The following is a 16,310-nucleotide window of genomic DNA, read 5'->3' as shown; positions in this document are numbered from 1 at the left end:
CTATGGACTCTAAGGAAAAAAAAAATCTTAACTTTGAGGGTGGCAGAGCACTGGAACAAGCTGCTGATAGAGGTTGTGGAGTATCCATCTCTGGAGGCACTCAAAGCCTGTTCCTGTGTGATTTACTCTAGGTGATCCTGCTCTAACAGGGAGGTTGGACTAGATGATCTTCAGAGGTCACTTCCAACCCCTATGACTTTGTGCCTCTGATTCTGTGCATGACTGGGTGTGGCTCCACGTAGGCACAGCTCTTAGCTCCTCCTGCCACCTCCCACTGTCCCCATTTGTTGGCAGTTAGTGCCCAGTGACAAGCACCTTGTCAAGTGAGTTCACAGCTATCTTGCACCTTTCCCTGTAGCTACAGATTACAGATCTTTATCAAAGAACAAAGTCTCTCTGAGCTCTGAAACAGTCAATAGTAAGGTTAATGCACTGACCTGACCTTCTTAAGCACCTTACTCCTTATATCCTAACCCAATGCTACCCCTGTGTTAAATAGTGCAGGCTCATCTTGTGAACAGTAACATACAGCTTATCGCCTATATGCCCTCTGAAAAATATGCAGCACTGGGAAACAGAAGAAATGCACATGGGGTATGCCCTGTGTATGCCCAAACCTCAGATAAAAGGCAAGGATAATCTCACAGAGCTTAAAAGAATTTTCACTTTGAGGGTCACAGAGTGCTGGAACAGGCTCCCCAGAGAGGTTGTGGAGTCTCCTTCTCTGGAGACTTTCAAGACCTATCTGGATGCATTCCCATGTGACCTGTGCTAGATTCTACAGTCCTGCTCTGGCAGGGGGGTTGGACTAGATGATCTCCGGAGGTCCCTTCCAACCCCTAACATCAGCTAGCACTGAGCAGTATCACTCACCTGAACCATTTGACAAGTCCAGCCCTGACTGCAAAGCTTTCCTCATGCTAGCTGGCGTCCGCACATAAGCTGCAAAATACTTGTCATTGCATGCAGCTGTCACTGAGGGCAGCAAAACAACACGTTTTGTCACACTAACTTGCAGAATGATAGGGGGAAATTCGTTGCTTTTCATATAAAGACTTTCTCTTCTGAGCAGATGTTGCAAGCCCTGTTTCAGGGGCCACTTGTGACAAACGATAAGGCACGAACCCCGCTGCTGCTCCACTACAGAATTCCAGAATCGCAGAGAGTGAGGAATCTCAGAAGTCCTCTCAGAAGTCCTTTATTACAGCATTGCAGGATCTCAGCTGCTACAAGCAGAGGTTGTGGAGATATGCCTCCAGTTACCCAAAGAAAGCAAGGAAGTCCCATCTATACACAGATCTGGATTGCCTCGTGTCCACTTGTGACTCAGAGATAATATACAATTCATAGTTTACACTTCTCTTGGGGACAGTCATGATGTTATACTTCCTACAGTAAACTGAAAGAAATGCCAGTGCTTGATGTTTGTTAACCTGCAAAAAAAATAATTGTGACATTCCTTTAAAGTCAGTGCTTTACCAGTGCCACATATACCAGCTGCATTCAGTCTCCCTTTTCAAAAGACAGATAAACTCAGCATAAATCTCCATTAGGGATGTCTTGCACATCCCTGAAATTCCAACCCTGGCAGTCCTACCAGTCAGCACTCCTGTTGCATCTCTGAGCTAACAAAACCTGTAATCTCCACTGTTGCAACTTTTTCTGTATCTTCCATCTCAGCCACACCTGAGATATGGAGTTATGTCTAGCCCATACCTCTATTTTCTTTCCTCGCCAACCAGCAAACTGCCCCAGAAAGGACACAAAGCTCTCCCAGTGGCACTGAGAGTCTTGCCAAACCTCCAGATACACCTCCAGCTGTAAAGGAAGAGATGAGACACTGGCAGAACACAACCCATGCTGCTATGCTGTGTGGTCACAAAAGGCACTGATCTCAATTTTTCCTGGACTCTCCACAGTGCTGGCCCCAGAAGTGGACAGCAGAGCCACAAAGGACAACTCTGATTCCCACAGCCTACAATGCATATGCATCACACCAAGCCCCACAAACAGCAGTAATGAACACACTGCTGTGTGCCCTACATCAGCAGCTCCTTCTGTCAATGACATAGGATGGCCTCAACAGGGCACCAACATCATGCATGTACATTTGATCACTCATGTGGCAGCACTGTAATAAAATGTGGTGGTGGTATCTTCAAACACTGCTGTAGCTTATTTACAAAGTATATTTAGAGGTTCTGGTATGCAGCTGTGAGTGATACATTTCTCATATGAAGACAGTTAAATGATTCAAGCACATATCTAAGAATTTCCAATGCAGCGATTCAAATTGGAAAGAAAGGTTCTGTGATCTGCTGTTTCCCACAAGAGGATTCTGTAACAGGTACTCATGACTTGCTCCTCTGTCCGGTACCTTCCCAGATGCCATGACTACAATTTGAGCAATTCTTGGCTCAGAGAGGGCTAGGGGCCTCTCTCCTCCCATGCTCAGTTCACAGTCTGGAGCTTTCCCTTGGCTCAGAGAGGGCTAGGGGGCCTCTCTCTCTTGTGTGCTCCATCACTGGGTTGCAGCCTTTCTGTGGCTCTTCTGGGATTCAGTTCTCTTGGAGGTTTTCCCCCTTCTGCTTTGGTCCAGGTGCAAGGCCCAGGTGTAGTTGGCCTGCTAGGGCACTAGGGCAGACTCTTCAGCTGCTACTCCAGCAGCATTTGGCTCTTATTGCTTGCTTGGTGAGAATAAGTCAAATTGCCTACCTTCTTGACTGGTTTAAATACTGTCCCAAGACAATTCATGCCCTTTGGTAACAGAGAAACCTGATGACTGAACCTATAGGATGGGGCATTTCCAAATATGGCCAGGGACACACACAGTTCACAGGTGCTTACAAGGTTAATTACATGTGCTGCACATTTGCCTGGACCATCTGGACCCCAGGAAGTGTCCAGGTTTGCACACTCACAGGTGCTTAACCCATTGTCTGGGTTAGAGCATATTTTGGGGTTTGACCCTTCAGGACAAGCACAAGCATCTCATAAATGGAATAGGACTACTAAACTGCCGCAGCACACTGATTGTTCATGTGGGTAGAAATCAGGAACCAGAATCAAGGGGGTATTACAGGATCACAAGATGTTAGGGGTTGGAAGGGACCTCCGGAGATCATTGAGTCCAACCCCCCTGTCAGAGCAGGACCACAGAATCTAGTGCACATTGCACAGAAATGCATCCAGATGGATCTTGAAAGCCTCTGGAGAAGGAGACTCTACAACCTCTCCGGGAAGCCTGTTCCAGTGCTCTGTGACCCTCACAGTGAAGAAGTTTTTCCTCATGCTGAGGTGGAACCTCCTGTGCTGTAGTTTATATCCATTACCCCTTGTCCTGTCACAGGGTGTAACTGTGAAAGGCCTGTCCCCTCCTTCTTGACATCCATCCCTCAGATATTTATAAACATTTATTAGATCCCCTCTCAGTCTTCTCTTCTCCAGACTAAAAAGCCCCAGGGCTCTCAGCCTCTCCTCATAAGGCACATGCTCCAGTCTCTTAATCATCCTGGTACCTCTCCCAGGTCCTTCTTCATAGGGCTGTTCTTCAGCAGATCACCTTCTAACCTATATTGGTGCAGTTTACTATTCCTTCCCAGATGCAGGACTCGCTACTTATCCTTGTTGAACCTCATTAGGTTCCTGTCTGCCCAGCTCTCCAGTCTGTCCAGGTCTCACTGAATGGCCACACAACCTGCAGGTATTTCAGCCAAGCCTTCCAGTTTGGTATCATCAGCAAACTTGCTGAGCAGACATTCTGTCCCTTCATCAATGTCATTCATGAACAGGACTGGACCCAGCACTGATCCCTGTGGTGTTCTGAGAATAAATGCATTTTAAATGTAAGCCATTTTAAAGTTTAACTACAGCACCACAGAAACATTGCTAAAATGGAGCAGTCTGCAAACTTTCTTCTTTTGAAAGAACTGTAATTGCCTACAATACAATGGGAGAATGAGAGGTTTTAAGTATGACTTTTAATACATGCTGTTATTATGTAACATCACAAACCCTTCAATTTGCCTGACAGGGTCTGAAATTAGTTAAAAAAACAGTGTCAAGATTGTTTGCTATTCTATCCACACTACTCTGGCATGATGGCTTTGACCAAGCAAAGGAAGATGTTACAATTGGAAGGGACCTCCCAAAGTCATCTAGTCCACCCCCGCTGCAGTAAGCAGAGACATCCTCCACTAGATCAGGTTGCCCAGAGCCCTGTCAAGCCTGACCTTGAATATCTCTAGAGACAGGGTCTCAACCACCTCCTTGGGCAACATGTTCCAGTGTTCCATTACCCTCATGGTAAAGAACTTCCTCCTAATGACCAGCCTAAATCTACTCTTCTCTAAAACCATTGTCCCTTGTCCTATCACTACAGGCCTTTGAAAACAGTCCCTCTCCATCCTTCTTCTAGGTCCCTTTCAGGTATTGGAAGGTTGCTATTAAGTCTCCCCAGAGTCTTCTCTTCTCTAGTCTGAAATGAAAACAGCAAAGGATTACAGGAGTTTGCTCCAGTTTTTAAGGAGCTGTCTGGAAAGTATCACTTACAGTACTTTCTTTACATATTGTCAAATGAATGCAAACCTCCAATTTTCTCTTTGTTTGCCTAAAAGTAATATTCTTAATTTGAACAGTATTTCAACTGACAAATTTAAGACATTCACATTTATGATCAATGAGAAATAAGACTTATTTCTATAACCATTTGAGGCAGGCTAAGCTAAAGGAGAAAGATGGTGAACAAGCAAGAGAAGGACACAAGCTGTTCATGGATAAATTTCAGAATTCATGTCTGATTTTCAACCTGACCATCATCAGTAAGGGTCCAAAACTTCCCATGACCTTGCACTAGCAACATAAAAATCCTCATTATTTTTAAGGTGGAGCTTGGTAAACTTTCTAAAGTTATGACTGTACACAGCTCCAGGCTGGACTCAAGGAAATCTCTTTCAATCTTACATTCATGGGGCTTTCACATACCACCTGTGCCTACACTGAACAGTGAGGATGTCACATTTCCAAAAAAATGGGAGTCTGTATTTTCTTAAAGATGAAGATTTACAATTAAAGACAATTTATAAAAGAATACCCCAAGACCACTCAGGTGGTATGAAATCTAAACTCAAAAGCCATGAGGGCTAGACTTGGGTTTTGAGACTTCCTGCCCCTACTGTGCCAATAGCTTTTACCCCCACACCAGGTACCAGCAAGCTCCACACAGGGAGTTCTCTGCTTCTCCGGCCACCTTCTGCAGGCACCCCTAACCCCATCTCTGTCTCATGCCCTTCCCAATGTTGCTGTTGTACTGGGCATGAGTCAGCTCCTTCTCTATTCAGGATACCTCAAAGGATGTGTAAGAGCTATTTTCAGCTTCTGTCTCCTGCCCCAACTAGCCCCCCATGGCAAAACCAGCAGCACACAGTCAGACCCCACGGCAAGATTTGGCTGGGGCAGAGCAGTGGTGCGACCAGCACCACTGTCTGCACAGCCACCTCCCATCTGGGGGCTAAAGCTCACAGGCTCCCTGTTGAATGCATCCAACAACAGGTTCATGTTGGACCTCTGTTATCTGAAAGACCATTTCCCCTCCACAGCCTTTAGCCCACCACATTTTATTGCCAACAGAAACAAAGTGGTAGATGCTTGCACAAAATAAAGGTACTCCTAAACTGGAAAAAAAAATCCCAACATCTCAGATCACAAAATAATTAGTATGTAGACATGCAAGTTCTTAATAATATGTTAACTACTGTTGCAAAGATAATTTGTGGGAGTGCTCAAGCCCCCTGTCAGTACTGTGTATCTGCTGGATGACACCGTTTTAAAGATAAAACAGTTTAAAGCCTTTCTGTGCACCAGCCAGTATTTTATTCACTAAGTCAGCCAGAAGTAGAGCCAAACTGAAAAACTCCTGCCATTTTATGCACCATGGAAACAAGAAATCTGTCAATCTACAATTACCTATTCTACATCCATTTGAGCTCTAGTTTTACTGCAAGAGTACAAGCAAGAGGATTGGATCTACAGCCTGTGTTTGTCCATGGAAGATAGACACAATTTATTTTTTGTTTCATTCTCAAGTAAGTGCAAATATTAAAACATAACTCTGATGTCAATGTGCATGTTAAACTGCATTACAGTCTAATAAAAGCTATAAACTTCTTTCTTCATGTAATTTCTCAGTGCCGTGTCAACAAGAGGATATTGATAGTGTTCATCTGTAAATTCCTTCTTTTTTAAGTGATGTCAGATTTTCTGCTACAGCTAAAATATTGCTTACTTGAGCCCTGTGAAAGTTTCTTATTTTTAACTCATACTAATTTTGTACTTTTTTCCATAAATGAAACACTGCCACTTTTAAAAATAGAGATAATTTTCTGATGGACTATTTTAGCCTGAAGAGTTATTGCGCATATTTGATCCATAGGTTTTGTACCTTTCAACTGCTGATGTTTATTTGTGAAACCCTTCAAAAATACATTTAAACATCCTCAGTAAAGCAAGACCCTTAAATGTACTCATGTGCTCAAACATCATGTGCATCATTTTATACCATTCCTGAAAACCATACACAGCTTAGATGCTTTTCTGCCAGGTTTGAAACTCTCATGTTAATTGTGTGCTGCAAGCAGAACTAATGGTTATGACTGCCTACAGTGCTCATGGCAGCTACTAGGCTCTCTAAACTTGGACACCCCACTTTATTAAAACAGAATGAGCAGTGATAGCACATTCTCTCGTGACAGAGAATCCAGACAGGACTAGGTGACATGGAGAGGGAAGGTTTACATCCTACTTCCAGGCATGGGAGGATTTGTCGGGGCAGGTGAAGTACGGGCAACACTGCTTCTTTGCAAGAAGATAGTATTGAATGGGATATGTAGCTAGTTCTTACCAAATGTGAATTCCAGTAAAACTCTGATTCCATCAGCATCCCAAGTGACAAACCAGGGCAGTTGAAGAGCACATATATATGTATGAATTAACACAATGTTACTGTGTTTACATAATGTACTAAAATTAGGGTGAAAACTCTTTCCTAGCTACACTAACAACTTCCACTTGCCAGTTTCATTACTTGGGACAGGATGTGTGAGGTCTGATTACATATTGTACCTATAACTTAAACCACCCAGAACAACTACTGTCATTTACCAGAGAAAATCATACAATCAGAATTGTTAGGGTTGGAAGGGACCTCAAAGATCATCCAGTTCCAACCCCCCTGCCATGGGCAGGGACACCTCACTCTAGATCAGGTTGCTTAGAGCCACATCCAGCCTGGGTTTAAAAACCTCCAGGAATGGGGCTTCTACCACCTCCCTGGGCAACCTGTTCCAGGGTCTCACCAACCTCATAGTGAAAAACTCCTTCCAAACATCCAATTTGAATCTAACCATTTCTATTTTGTTCCATTCCCCCTAGTCCTCTCATTACCTGACACCCTAAAAAGTCCCTCACCAGTTTTCTTGTAGGCCCCCTTAAGATACTGAAATGCCACAATAAGATCTCCCCAGAGCCTTCTCTTCTCCAGACTGAATAGCCCCAGCTCTCTCAGTCTGTCTTCACAGGAGAGGTACTCCAGCCCTCTAATGATCCTCATGACCCTTCTCTGGACACGCTCCAGCACATCCAGATCCTTCCTGTAATAGGGGCTCCAGAACTGGACATCATCGCTGAATGGTTAATCTCCATCTCAGTAGGCCTTTGCATCGGAATCAGCTATCTTTACAGAGGACATCTGTTATCTCTAACCAGTTATTCAGTTTCATACAGGTGTCAGTGGGTGAAATGGGAGCTCAAACTATTTAATATACTTCTTTTTTGGATTAAAATCCATGACTTATTAATTGCATTGTAAATACGCGTTAACTAGCAAACAGAATATAGTGTTAGAAAAACTCTAATAGTGATCAATTACATAACATTACCATAATGATATAGGAACACTGAGTGTTCTCTCCTGTGTGTACTTCCATGTGATTTCTTAAATGCCAGCTGGAGAAAAATATGTCTTGTCTTCTGTCTAGTTCTACTTCAGCACTACTGATCTGACATTTTGCTTTCAGGTTCTGGTAACATCAGTATTGAGATCAGAGATAGTAAAACTTAGAAAATCTGACATGTTATGTCAAATTACAAAGAAAGTAACTTGAGAGCAAATGGAAGAACAGAAAGACTGAATTAAGTAGCAGGAAAAGGGAAAAGAAACAGAATGATGGGAGGGAGAAAATGGCCAAAACCACAGAAAAGCAGTATGAAGCAGTCTGGCATAATCAGAAAAAAAGATAAACAATGTTGGAATCACAAATGTAGGGATGTAAATTCTATGAAATGTGTAGCTACAGACAGCAGGGGCATGACCCCATGAACACTTATCCACATACAATTATTTTTTTTTTTCACAAGAATTGCCTAGGTTAGAGGATAATACTCATGTAAGTAACATGAAGCACAAGAGATTGCAGTATTTGGCCTTTCGCTGTTTTTCCTTGTAAAGATTGTGTACATTTGTCAAACATCTAAGCAAGCATTTTACCTTTGAAGAAGACAAAACTTGAAAACAATAGGCCCTAAGGGAAACCTTAACCATGGAAGTTGGTGGAACTGTAGTTCTACAAAGACCCAAGAGGAATACCCTAAAGACTAATTATTTGACAATACAACCAATGTTTTGTTCTGTTTGAACCATAATAAAGTAAAAGTGGCAGTTTGTATAGATATGGAATGCTTGTCAGAAGGAAGTGTGATCAATGAGTGAATACAGAACTGAGGAATCCTAATTAAATCCTCTAACTGCTGTTTGCAAGAAGTCTAATAGCAGCTCTGAAATAGGTGTGACTTATGAGATTGCTTCTGCAGTTGAATCAGACACTGTTAGCTTACCTCTACTGTTTATGTAATAATGTGACACCTTTATAGGGCAATAAGCAACTGGTTTGACTAATAACAGACTATGGCTGTCATGAGCAACATAACATAAGTCAGATGCCTTGTTTGTATGACAGAGGTTATTGTCCTTGTTCTACAGATAGAAAACTAAAGCCCAGTATGTTACTTTCCATGATCCACCAGGAAGTCTAGTAAGGCCAGGAATGTAGTTTATGGGTCAAGGTCACTTAGCACAGCATCATTTTCTCCTAGAAGACAACATCTGACACTCTATGGGAAGAGTATTTTACAGGCTATTAAAAAAAATCAAGTGTATTAAAAATATATATATTCTGTACTCACTAATACAGTAATTAAATTTCTTACAAAGTATTCTCACTTTGAAACCACTGAAATGGCATTAAAAAGCTTTAATCAAGCAAAAAACAATGACTTCCCTTTCTCAAGAGTTGCTGCCTGCTGACTGACAAAATGATGCAAAATCCCAATATCACACATATGCATGCTCAAATTATATGGAGCCAAAACTTCCCAATATTACTTCCATTCTGCCAGAACACCAGATTCCCTCTTCTCAGATGGTTCAACAGACTTCTAGGCTGTTACGCCACCATCTCCATCCACTTCTGCCAGCACTGTGCCTCAGCTTCACTTGGAAAACTGAGAAGATGTAAAAATAGGCTTTCACAAGACTGAACAAATATGAAAACCAATATAAAGGAAATAATGCTTTTTAAATGGTTCTCACTGAAGCTACATTAGTCTTCTTTCTTAATTTCTGCAACATATCTACACTGCAAAGTGTATGCCAGAAATACTCCTACCAAAATCAAATTGTTCATTTAGCACCATCCATAGCCACTATGTATACAGGATTTTTCTAAGGAAAATATTAGGGGTTTTTTTCTAAATAATTGAAAATAGTTCATTATTTAGATTATTTCAAATACAATGCTCACAATTTGCAAACTATCACAACACACACAAGTTTACTTATGGAAAAGTTGGATTTTAAAAGTCATAATATTGTGAGTTCTACAGAAAGTACACTTTCCTTTAAATTATACTTGAATATCCTTGCGGGAGGAATTACCTTTTAGTCTGTAAAATACTATTTCTGCCAACACTCCCTAAAGCAGAACATGCCTGTCTCTAAAAATAAGCCATGGTGCCATCAGCAGCACAGATTACTTTTTCCTGGCAGAGAGTGCCCGATGCATCCAGAAATGACTGAAGAGGTGATGACCTGCTGGGGCATCCCCTATGACAGGGAATGCTGGTAAGAAGCCCCTGGCCCCGAGCTGGGAAGAGGCCTGAGGCGCAGGCAGTGATGTGGTCGCCTTGGATGGGATGGGATGGGATGTGAGAAGGACTGTATTTATGTGCGTGTCTAAACAGGTATATGTGCCTGTCCCTGTGCCATCCTGCCACCAGCACCGGGCGGGACACATCCCACGGCCGATGCCTCTCCCGCCGCCAGAGCCTGCCTTTCCGCGGCGGGGCGACGCGGGTCTCGCTGGTCCGGCGCCCAGGGTCGGCCCGTCCTCCGCGCCCGCGCACCGCGCACCGCGACAAGCCCAGGCCCCGGCTCGGCCTTACCCTGGCCGTTCCCCTCCTCCTCCGCCATTACAGCAGCCCGTCGCCGTCGCCATGGCGACGCGAGCCTCGCTGGGCCTGGCTATGCCCTCTGCACCCGCCGCCGCGGCTTCCCGCGCCTGGGCGCAGCGAGGTCGGATGCCGGCTCGCTGGCCCGCCGGCTCGGGCCGGGGCGGGCTGACAGCAGGGGACACCGTCCATTCGCCCTGGAACGCCTTCCACTGCCGGTTTTTGCAGCCTGAAGGCATACAAAGCAAGTGGAAGAGGGTGGAAGTAGACTGCTGGAGGTTCTGCATGCCAGCCTCCACTACTACATTGGCCGGGAGCCACCGTAGCAACTCCCTCAGAACATCGATCAAGCCCAAAATTTGGACCCCAGTACAGAGGCCCAGCCAAGTCCCACTCCCCAGACTCCGGCACCGGGGCCACCCCACTCTGGGATTTAGGGTGTGCTAAAGCAATGGAGAACACGGCTAAACCCCACATCTGACCTGTGTGGTGGGACCAGCGCTGCACAGCTGCTGCACACCAATATCCTGGCAGTCAGGCCCTGAATGAGGCCCCTAAACCTGCCACTCCACAAAACACTCTGATTCTGTTAAAAATAGTTTTCTCAGCACTTGCAGAGATTTCCATGTATCTGAGTTTAAGAAAGTGAAAGAACATTTTATTCTAAATAGTATTGCGCCAAAGCAGCTAAAATATTCTGTCTTAGCACTATTAAATAAAACTACAGTTTAAATTTAGCTGTGTATTTGAGCAGACACCCTTCTGATGCCTGGTTCTGACTCTAAAACAACTGTGAAAGCAGAGAAAATATAAATATTGATATTCTGGCAAAATGCAATTATATATTCATAGAAAATAAATATCTAAGAAAGTCCTAGAACTAAAACCTTGCCCTTACCACAACAGGTGCTTGTCTGTCACATGTTAAAGTTTCGCAAAGTCTGAGTGGATGACTTCTTCACACAGTCATCTTTACCTCTCAAACTGTTACAATGTGCTTACTATTCAAGAAAGCCTGAAATTACAAAAGCCACAATGAACCCAAATAGGGATTCTTCACTTTGAAAGAATCACCCTTTTTTTAATAACATTTTACCATTTCTATTTGCCTTTCAGCCCCTTATTTCTGCATTTTTATTGAATGTGGCTCAGGGTAAAGAAGCTATAATAGATACTCAAGAGAATACATCTTTACTCTGTTGGGAAAACAACTGATTATGCTCTTTAATAAAGCTGATCCCTCTGAAAGGCTGTCTCCAATTAAAGTAACTAAATAATATTTAGTTTCAGTTAGAATTACATGTTTGACTAGAAGAGTAGCACAGATTTGTTTCCTCTCAAATTGGTAACAGAAGCTTTGGTTATAACAGCATGGCAGCTGAAGTTAGAAGATGCACCAGCTGAATTTAGACGATGCAGCAGCAGAAGGAAAGGCCCTTTCAGTCTTACAAAAGTCTGATTTCTTATTCCCTCAACCCCTCCACACAGAAGACCTTTGCCTTTCCTGATTGGAGATCTATGGTAATGGATCAATGTCTGAAACTGAAGAAAAGTGTGAAACACATAATTTTGGCCAGGATGGAGCTTTCTTGTCTCTTCCCTACCCTAAATGTGGAATTTCATGTTCTTGAATACAGTGCCCAGCATGAGATTTCTTATGTCACTTTCCAGATCAGCTAATTCATCATAGGATATTTACAGCTCTTCTACAAATGCTAAGCTAACTCAGAGTCTACCACACTTCCCTAATAAAAGCTTTAAAAAAATCTGTTCATTCAGGTTCCATTCCCAAGATATGAAGAACATTCAGCTTTAAAATAGGTACAAATGCTGCCTATTGTGTGCGTTCATTGAGAGTCTTGTGTTTTGACAGTAGCCTTTGAACAGAGGTGAGTCACTGCAAATATGACGTGAAAAGACAGTAACTCAGCTCGGGCCTCTACCTTTGACACCTTCCCAGCGATTTCACCAGGCCTTGTGCTTGCCTTTTGTCACCACCCTGTCCTATTTGACGCATACTTATCTTTATTTCTTCCAAGAGGGATGGTAACAAAAGCAGTGTGTTAAAGCCAATCAAGAAGGGGGAAATTTTGAAGTACACAACAGCTGCAACGTGTTGTGTGTGCCACAATAGCTAATGTCTCATTGTAGCAGCTGACTCCAGTCCTCATGAGCTGCTACAACAGCTTCTTGGGGAGAGAGTTTTTCTGAGTATATACAAATATTTAATCAAATCCTGAATGTTTGTGCTCATTAAGTTTGATACTTTTAGCCTAACTGCAGAATCTTTTGTGACTTGCAGCAAATACAGCACTGTCCTGCCACTGTTCCTGAGATTCCACTCAGGACAATTAGTGTAAATCAAAGTGTTTCATTTGCATCATCTGCTCCAGCCTGGAGTTTCCTTCTGATTTCAATAGCTTGCAGCCAGGTGTCAGCCCCTGTTTCCCCTTCTTCCCCTAATTCCTGACATACAGGGCTTTGGTGTCTTGCTTGTCTCCAGGAGTAGAACAAAATATGGAATGAGAAAGCAGTCCAAAGTGAGAACTTTCTGCTTTAAAATTTCCTTGCAACATATCTTGACAAATGCATGTAGGAAAAAAATGTTAACAGTTATAATGCAGATCAAGTACTGGACCTGAACCACATGACTGTTTCCTTTCTAACTTAATGCACAGACAGCTCAAACCAAGGGAATGAGTGGGCTGAAACAACTAACCACATTTTGGCACAGACAAGTACAAAAGGAAACCCAGAGCTACTAATTCAACAGCTTGAAATATCAGCTGCTGCATGCAAGATCTTTAAAGAGCTCCTATGAAGAGAACATACCCTTTTAAATTTGCAATTTTTCATCTTTAAAACGTCAGAAAATATCTCTGGTAAAACAGGGAAGAAACCAGCATTGTTGATGTAATGTCTGAATTCACTGAACTCGAATAGCCATAAGGTACCCTTGCCTCTGTACCAATTGCATCGCATACATTCCTCTCAGCTATCAGGGTCCTATCACACATTCTGTGTTAATTTTTCATGCATATGTTCAAAAATTTTATTCAGCAATAAAAACCAGCTCTGAAATGGAAGAAGTGATGTAAAAGATAGAACGGTTCAAGGTGGTAGAATAATGTCCTACAAAGCAGGGTACTCCCATGTCTTTAGGGTTGCAAGGTTTGGACACATCTTTGCTTCAAACACTTGTCGAAGACCTTCACTATAAAACTTCCTCTGTGGGTCTTAGGGAACCATATAACAGAAGGCACAAAGAAACTTGTTCATTTGTCCTGCACAAAGCAAGTAAATTAATAACTACAATTATGTAATAGGAGTCTACCTATAACTCCTCTATATGGGTACGGCCCTACCACTTTGGACGTGCTTCCATGTCACGATACCCTTTCTTGCCAATATAACACAAATAACCCAAGTGGATTTGGCATCTTCATTCCACTCTTCGTCTGGGATCAGCAGCTGACCCGAGTAACTCAGAAACAGCTTCTTCAAAACATAGTGTTACCTAAACATTACCTGTTCATCCAAATGATACATAGCAAACAAGATATACATGAGAAAGTCTCCATCATTCCTTGCCTATGCTGCATCTTTCCCTTCAGATTTTGAGTAATATTGCGCTGAGATCAGCTACTTCATTCTTTGATGTGTGGGAGAGAAGACAGCTTTTCTTCTGTCTTGTTCACTTTGTTATGGCAGGCTTTGATCCTGTGCGTGGAGCAGATGAAGAGGAACCTAACAGAGTGGTTAGAGACACACAAATAAGCATGCCCACCAATATTTGCTCTACAGTTGACATCTTCCAGGCTGATGGTATTTTCATACTAACCTTAACTCTCATCATTTTGTTTGCCTTTTGAAAAGTAAAAGTCATCCTGCTCTGAGTTACAGAACAGCAAAATGCACATAAATTGGCAAGCGAGTTCTTTTATTTTTCATATAGGTGATAAATCTGGGAGCCCAAAATCTGCTCTCTTAAATAAAATACTAGTGTATGATTCCTTGAGATGTTGAATTAACCAGTGCTGAAAGGGAAGCATCCAGCTCTTTCTTCAAGTCTTTTCCTTCCTTGTCAACTGTTCTACTTTTCTTATCTGCCATTCATTGAGGGCAATATTAAAAAACCAATCAAGCAAAAAGTGAATAGTTGTCTGGCGTCTTAAGAAATTTGGTAAAGAGTCTGACAAGCATCTGAATCAGCACAGTCAGGAAGCTGGACCATGCAATTAGAAGTGGAGAAGAAATAGGGAAGAAGGAAGGGTGAGATGTTCTTTTAGCGGGAAAAGGCTCAGTGGTTGGCTGATTCTGTGAGTAAAACTCACAGGAAGAAAGGGGGAAAAATAGGTTTGAAGACCACTTATAATAGCAGTATCTCAAATCCTTCATGGTCAATGGGATGGCTTTGGAAATGTCCTGGCAAGTATCTCTCGCTACTCGTATACAACTACAATCCTATGGCTCTTCAGTTGTGCCTGTCCAGCTTCGACAAAGTCACATTTAAGAAAAAGTGAGTGAACATGCATTAAAAATTAATTATTAGGCAAAAGTAAGCATTTCTTTCCCTCAGCAATATTCCTCAATGTGCTCAGCCTCTGGGATTATGCCTAAAGAGCTGCAGCAGGAAAAAGCTCTTGCTTTTATATCTGAGCGCCAGGATGCCGTTCTCCATCTTAGTCAGGCACAGAAATGGCCCTAGAGATCCACATAGTTTAACCTTCAGATTTTATTAACATCAGTTATATCTAGAAGAGAAGCCAGGATCCCCAAGAACAGAGTGGCAGGAACAAAACACAATCTTCCATCTGCCTAGCAACATGGGTTGCCATGTACTTCTCCCCATGCTCCACAGGCATCAGGGGCTTGCCACAGAACACAGCCAAGTTCAAGGGCCCCACAGTGATAAGAAGCCCTGCTACCTCAAATGAAGACTTTGGTTTCCATGTCCACATCCAAGACACCTGTGTCCCTATGGAGCCTAGAAGGTGCCAGACAGCAGCCTGAAATAGAGAAATGTGGGACTTCTGGAGCACCAAGATGTTGTCAGTGAAACTGCTCTCACAAGAGACAAAAGCAATGATGTCAGCAACATGAATGCAAACTACTTTCTCCCCTTCTCTGTTTCTTTTGCAAAAGTTCTTTGTATGTTTCAGTACCATACCAAAAAATCCCTAAATAACATACAATCATATCACTGAACTTAGGTGCTTAGGAAGAAAAGAAGAAAAATACACAAGTGGTACTGAATACATGGGAATGCTCTTTAAGACCCCTAGCTCAGGAAGTCCTTGAGTAGGAGGTTGAGAGAAAAAGTATATTCAAGGTATCCATTTGCCTGATTATCCACTGAGCACCTGCTTTAGGCCTCACTAAAAGAAAGCAGAGTCAAAGATGTGGGCCTTTGATATGACCAAGAAGGCTTGGTTTAGTGTTCTCAAAAAAAACCCATGAAAGACTCTTCAATCATTGTTTAATATTTAAGGGAGACTGTCTAATAAGGTAGTTACCCAGAAGCTGTGTAAAAACAGAGATATATGAGGGGGAAAAAAAATAACAAAGTCATAGGTTCAGACTGGCATTTGGGCCATCACAAGTGAATGGGAATGTCAGACACTGGAACTGTGTTTACGTTACCAATATTGTGAAACCAACCTTTTTAAAAAGGCTCTTATTACATTGTTTGTTATATGATAACGTGCAATTTAATGGTATAAAGGCCATAGCATTGTCCCAAAGTATATTTTACAAATGTACAAAGCTATGACAGAGGAATAGTTAGCTTTGGGGGGAATTAAGTTTAC

At 42.5% G+C, this 16,310-nt stretch overlaps 1 protein-coding gene across 1 annotated transcript in view; it reads right to left on the bottom strand.

The window, feature by feature from the left end:
- Positions 1-10,636, bottom strand: part of EFCAB2 (EF-hand calcium binding domain 2) — a 38,476-nt gene extending 27,840 nt beyond the window's left edge. The window contains exon 1 of the mRNA XM_054162496.1: positions 10,495-10,636. Within this exon, the coding sequence (XP_054018471.1) occupies positions 10,495-10,522 (28 nt within the window). The 5' untranslated portion in view covers positions 10,523-10,636. The remainder of the gene's footprint in view (positions 1-10,494) is intronic.
- Positions 10,637-16,310: the final 5,674 nt, after the last annotated feature.

The sequence above is a fragment of the Dryobates pubescens genome, chromosome 6 (assembly GCF_014839835.1).
Source record: "Dryobates pubescens isolate bDryPub1 chromosome 6, bDryPub1.pri, whole genome shotgun sequence".
NCBI lineage: Eukaryota > Metazoa > Chordata > Aves > Piciformes > Picidae > Dryobates > Dryobates pubescens.
This window is presented reverse-complemented; position numbering and strand designations above follow the sequence as displayed.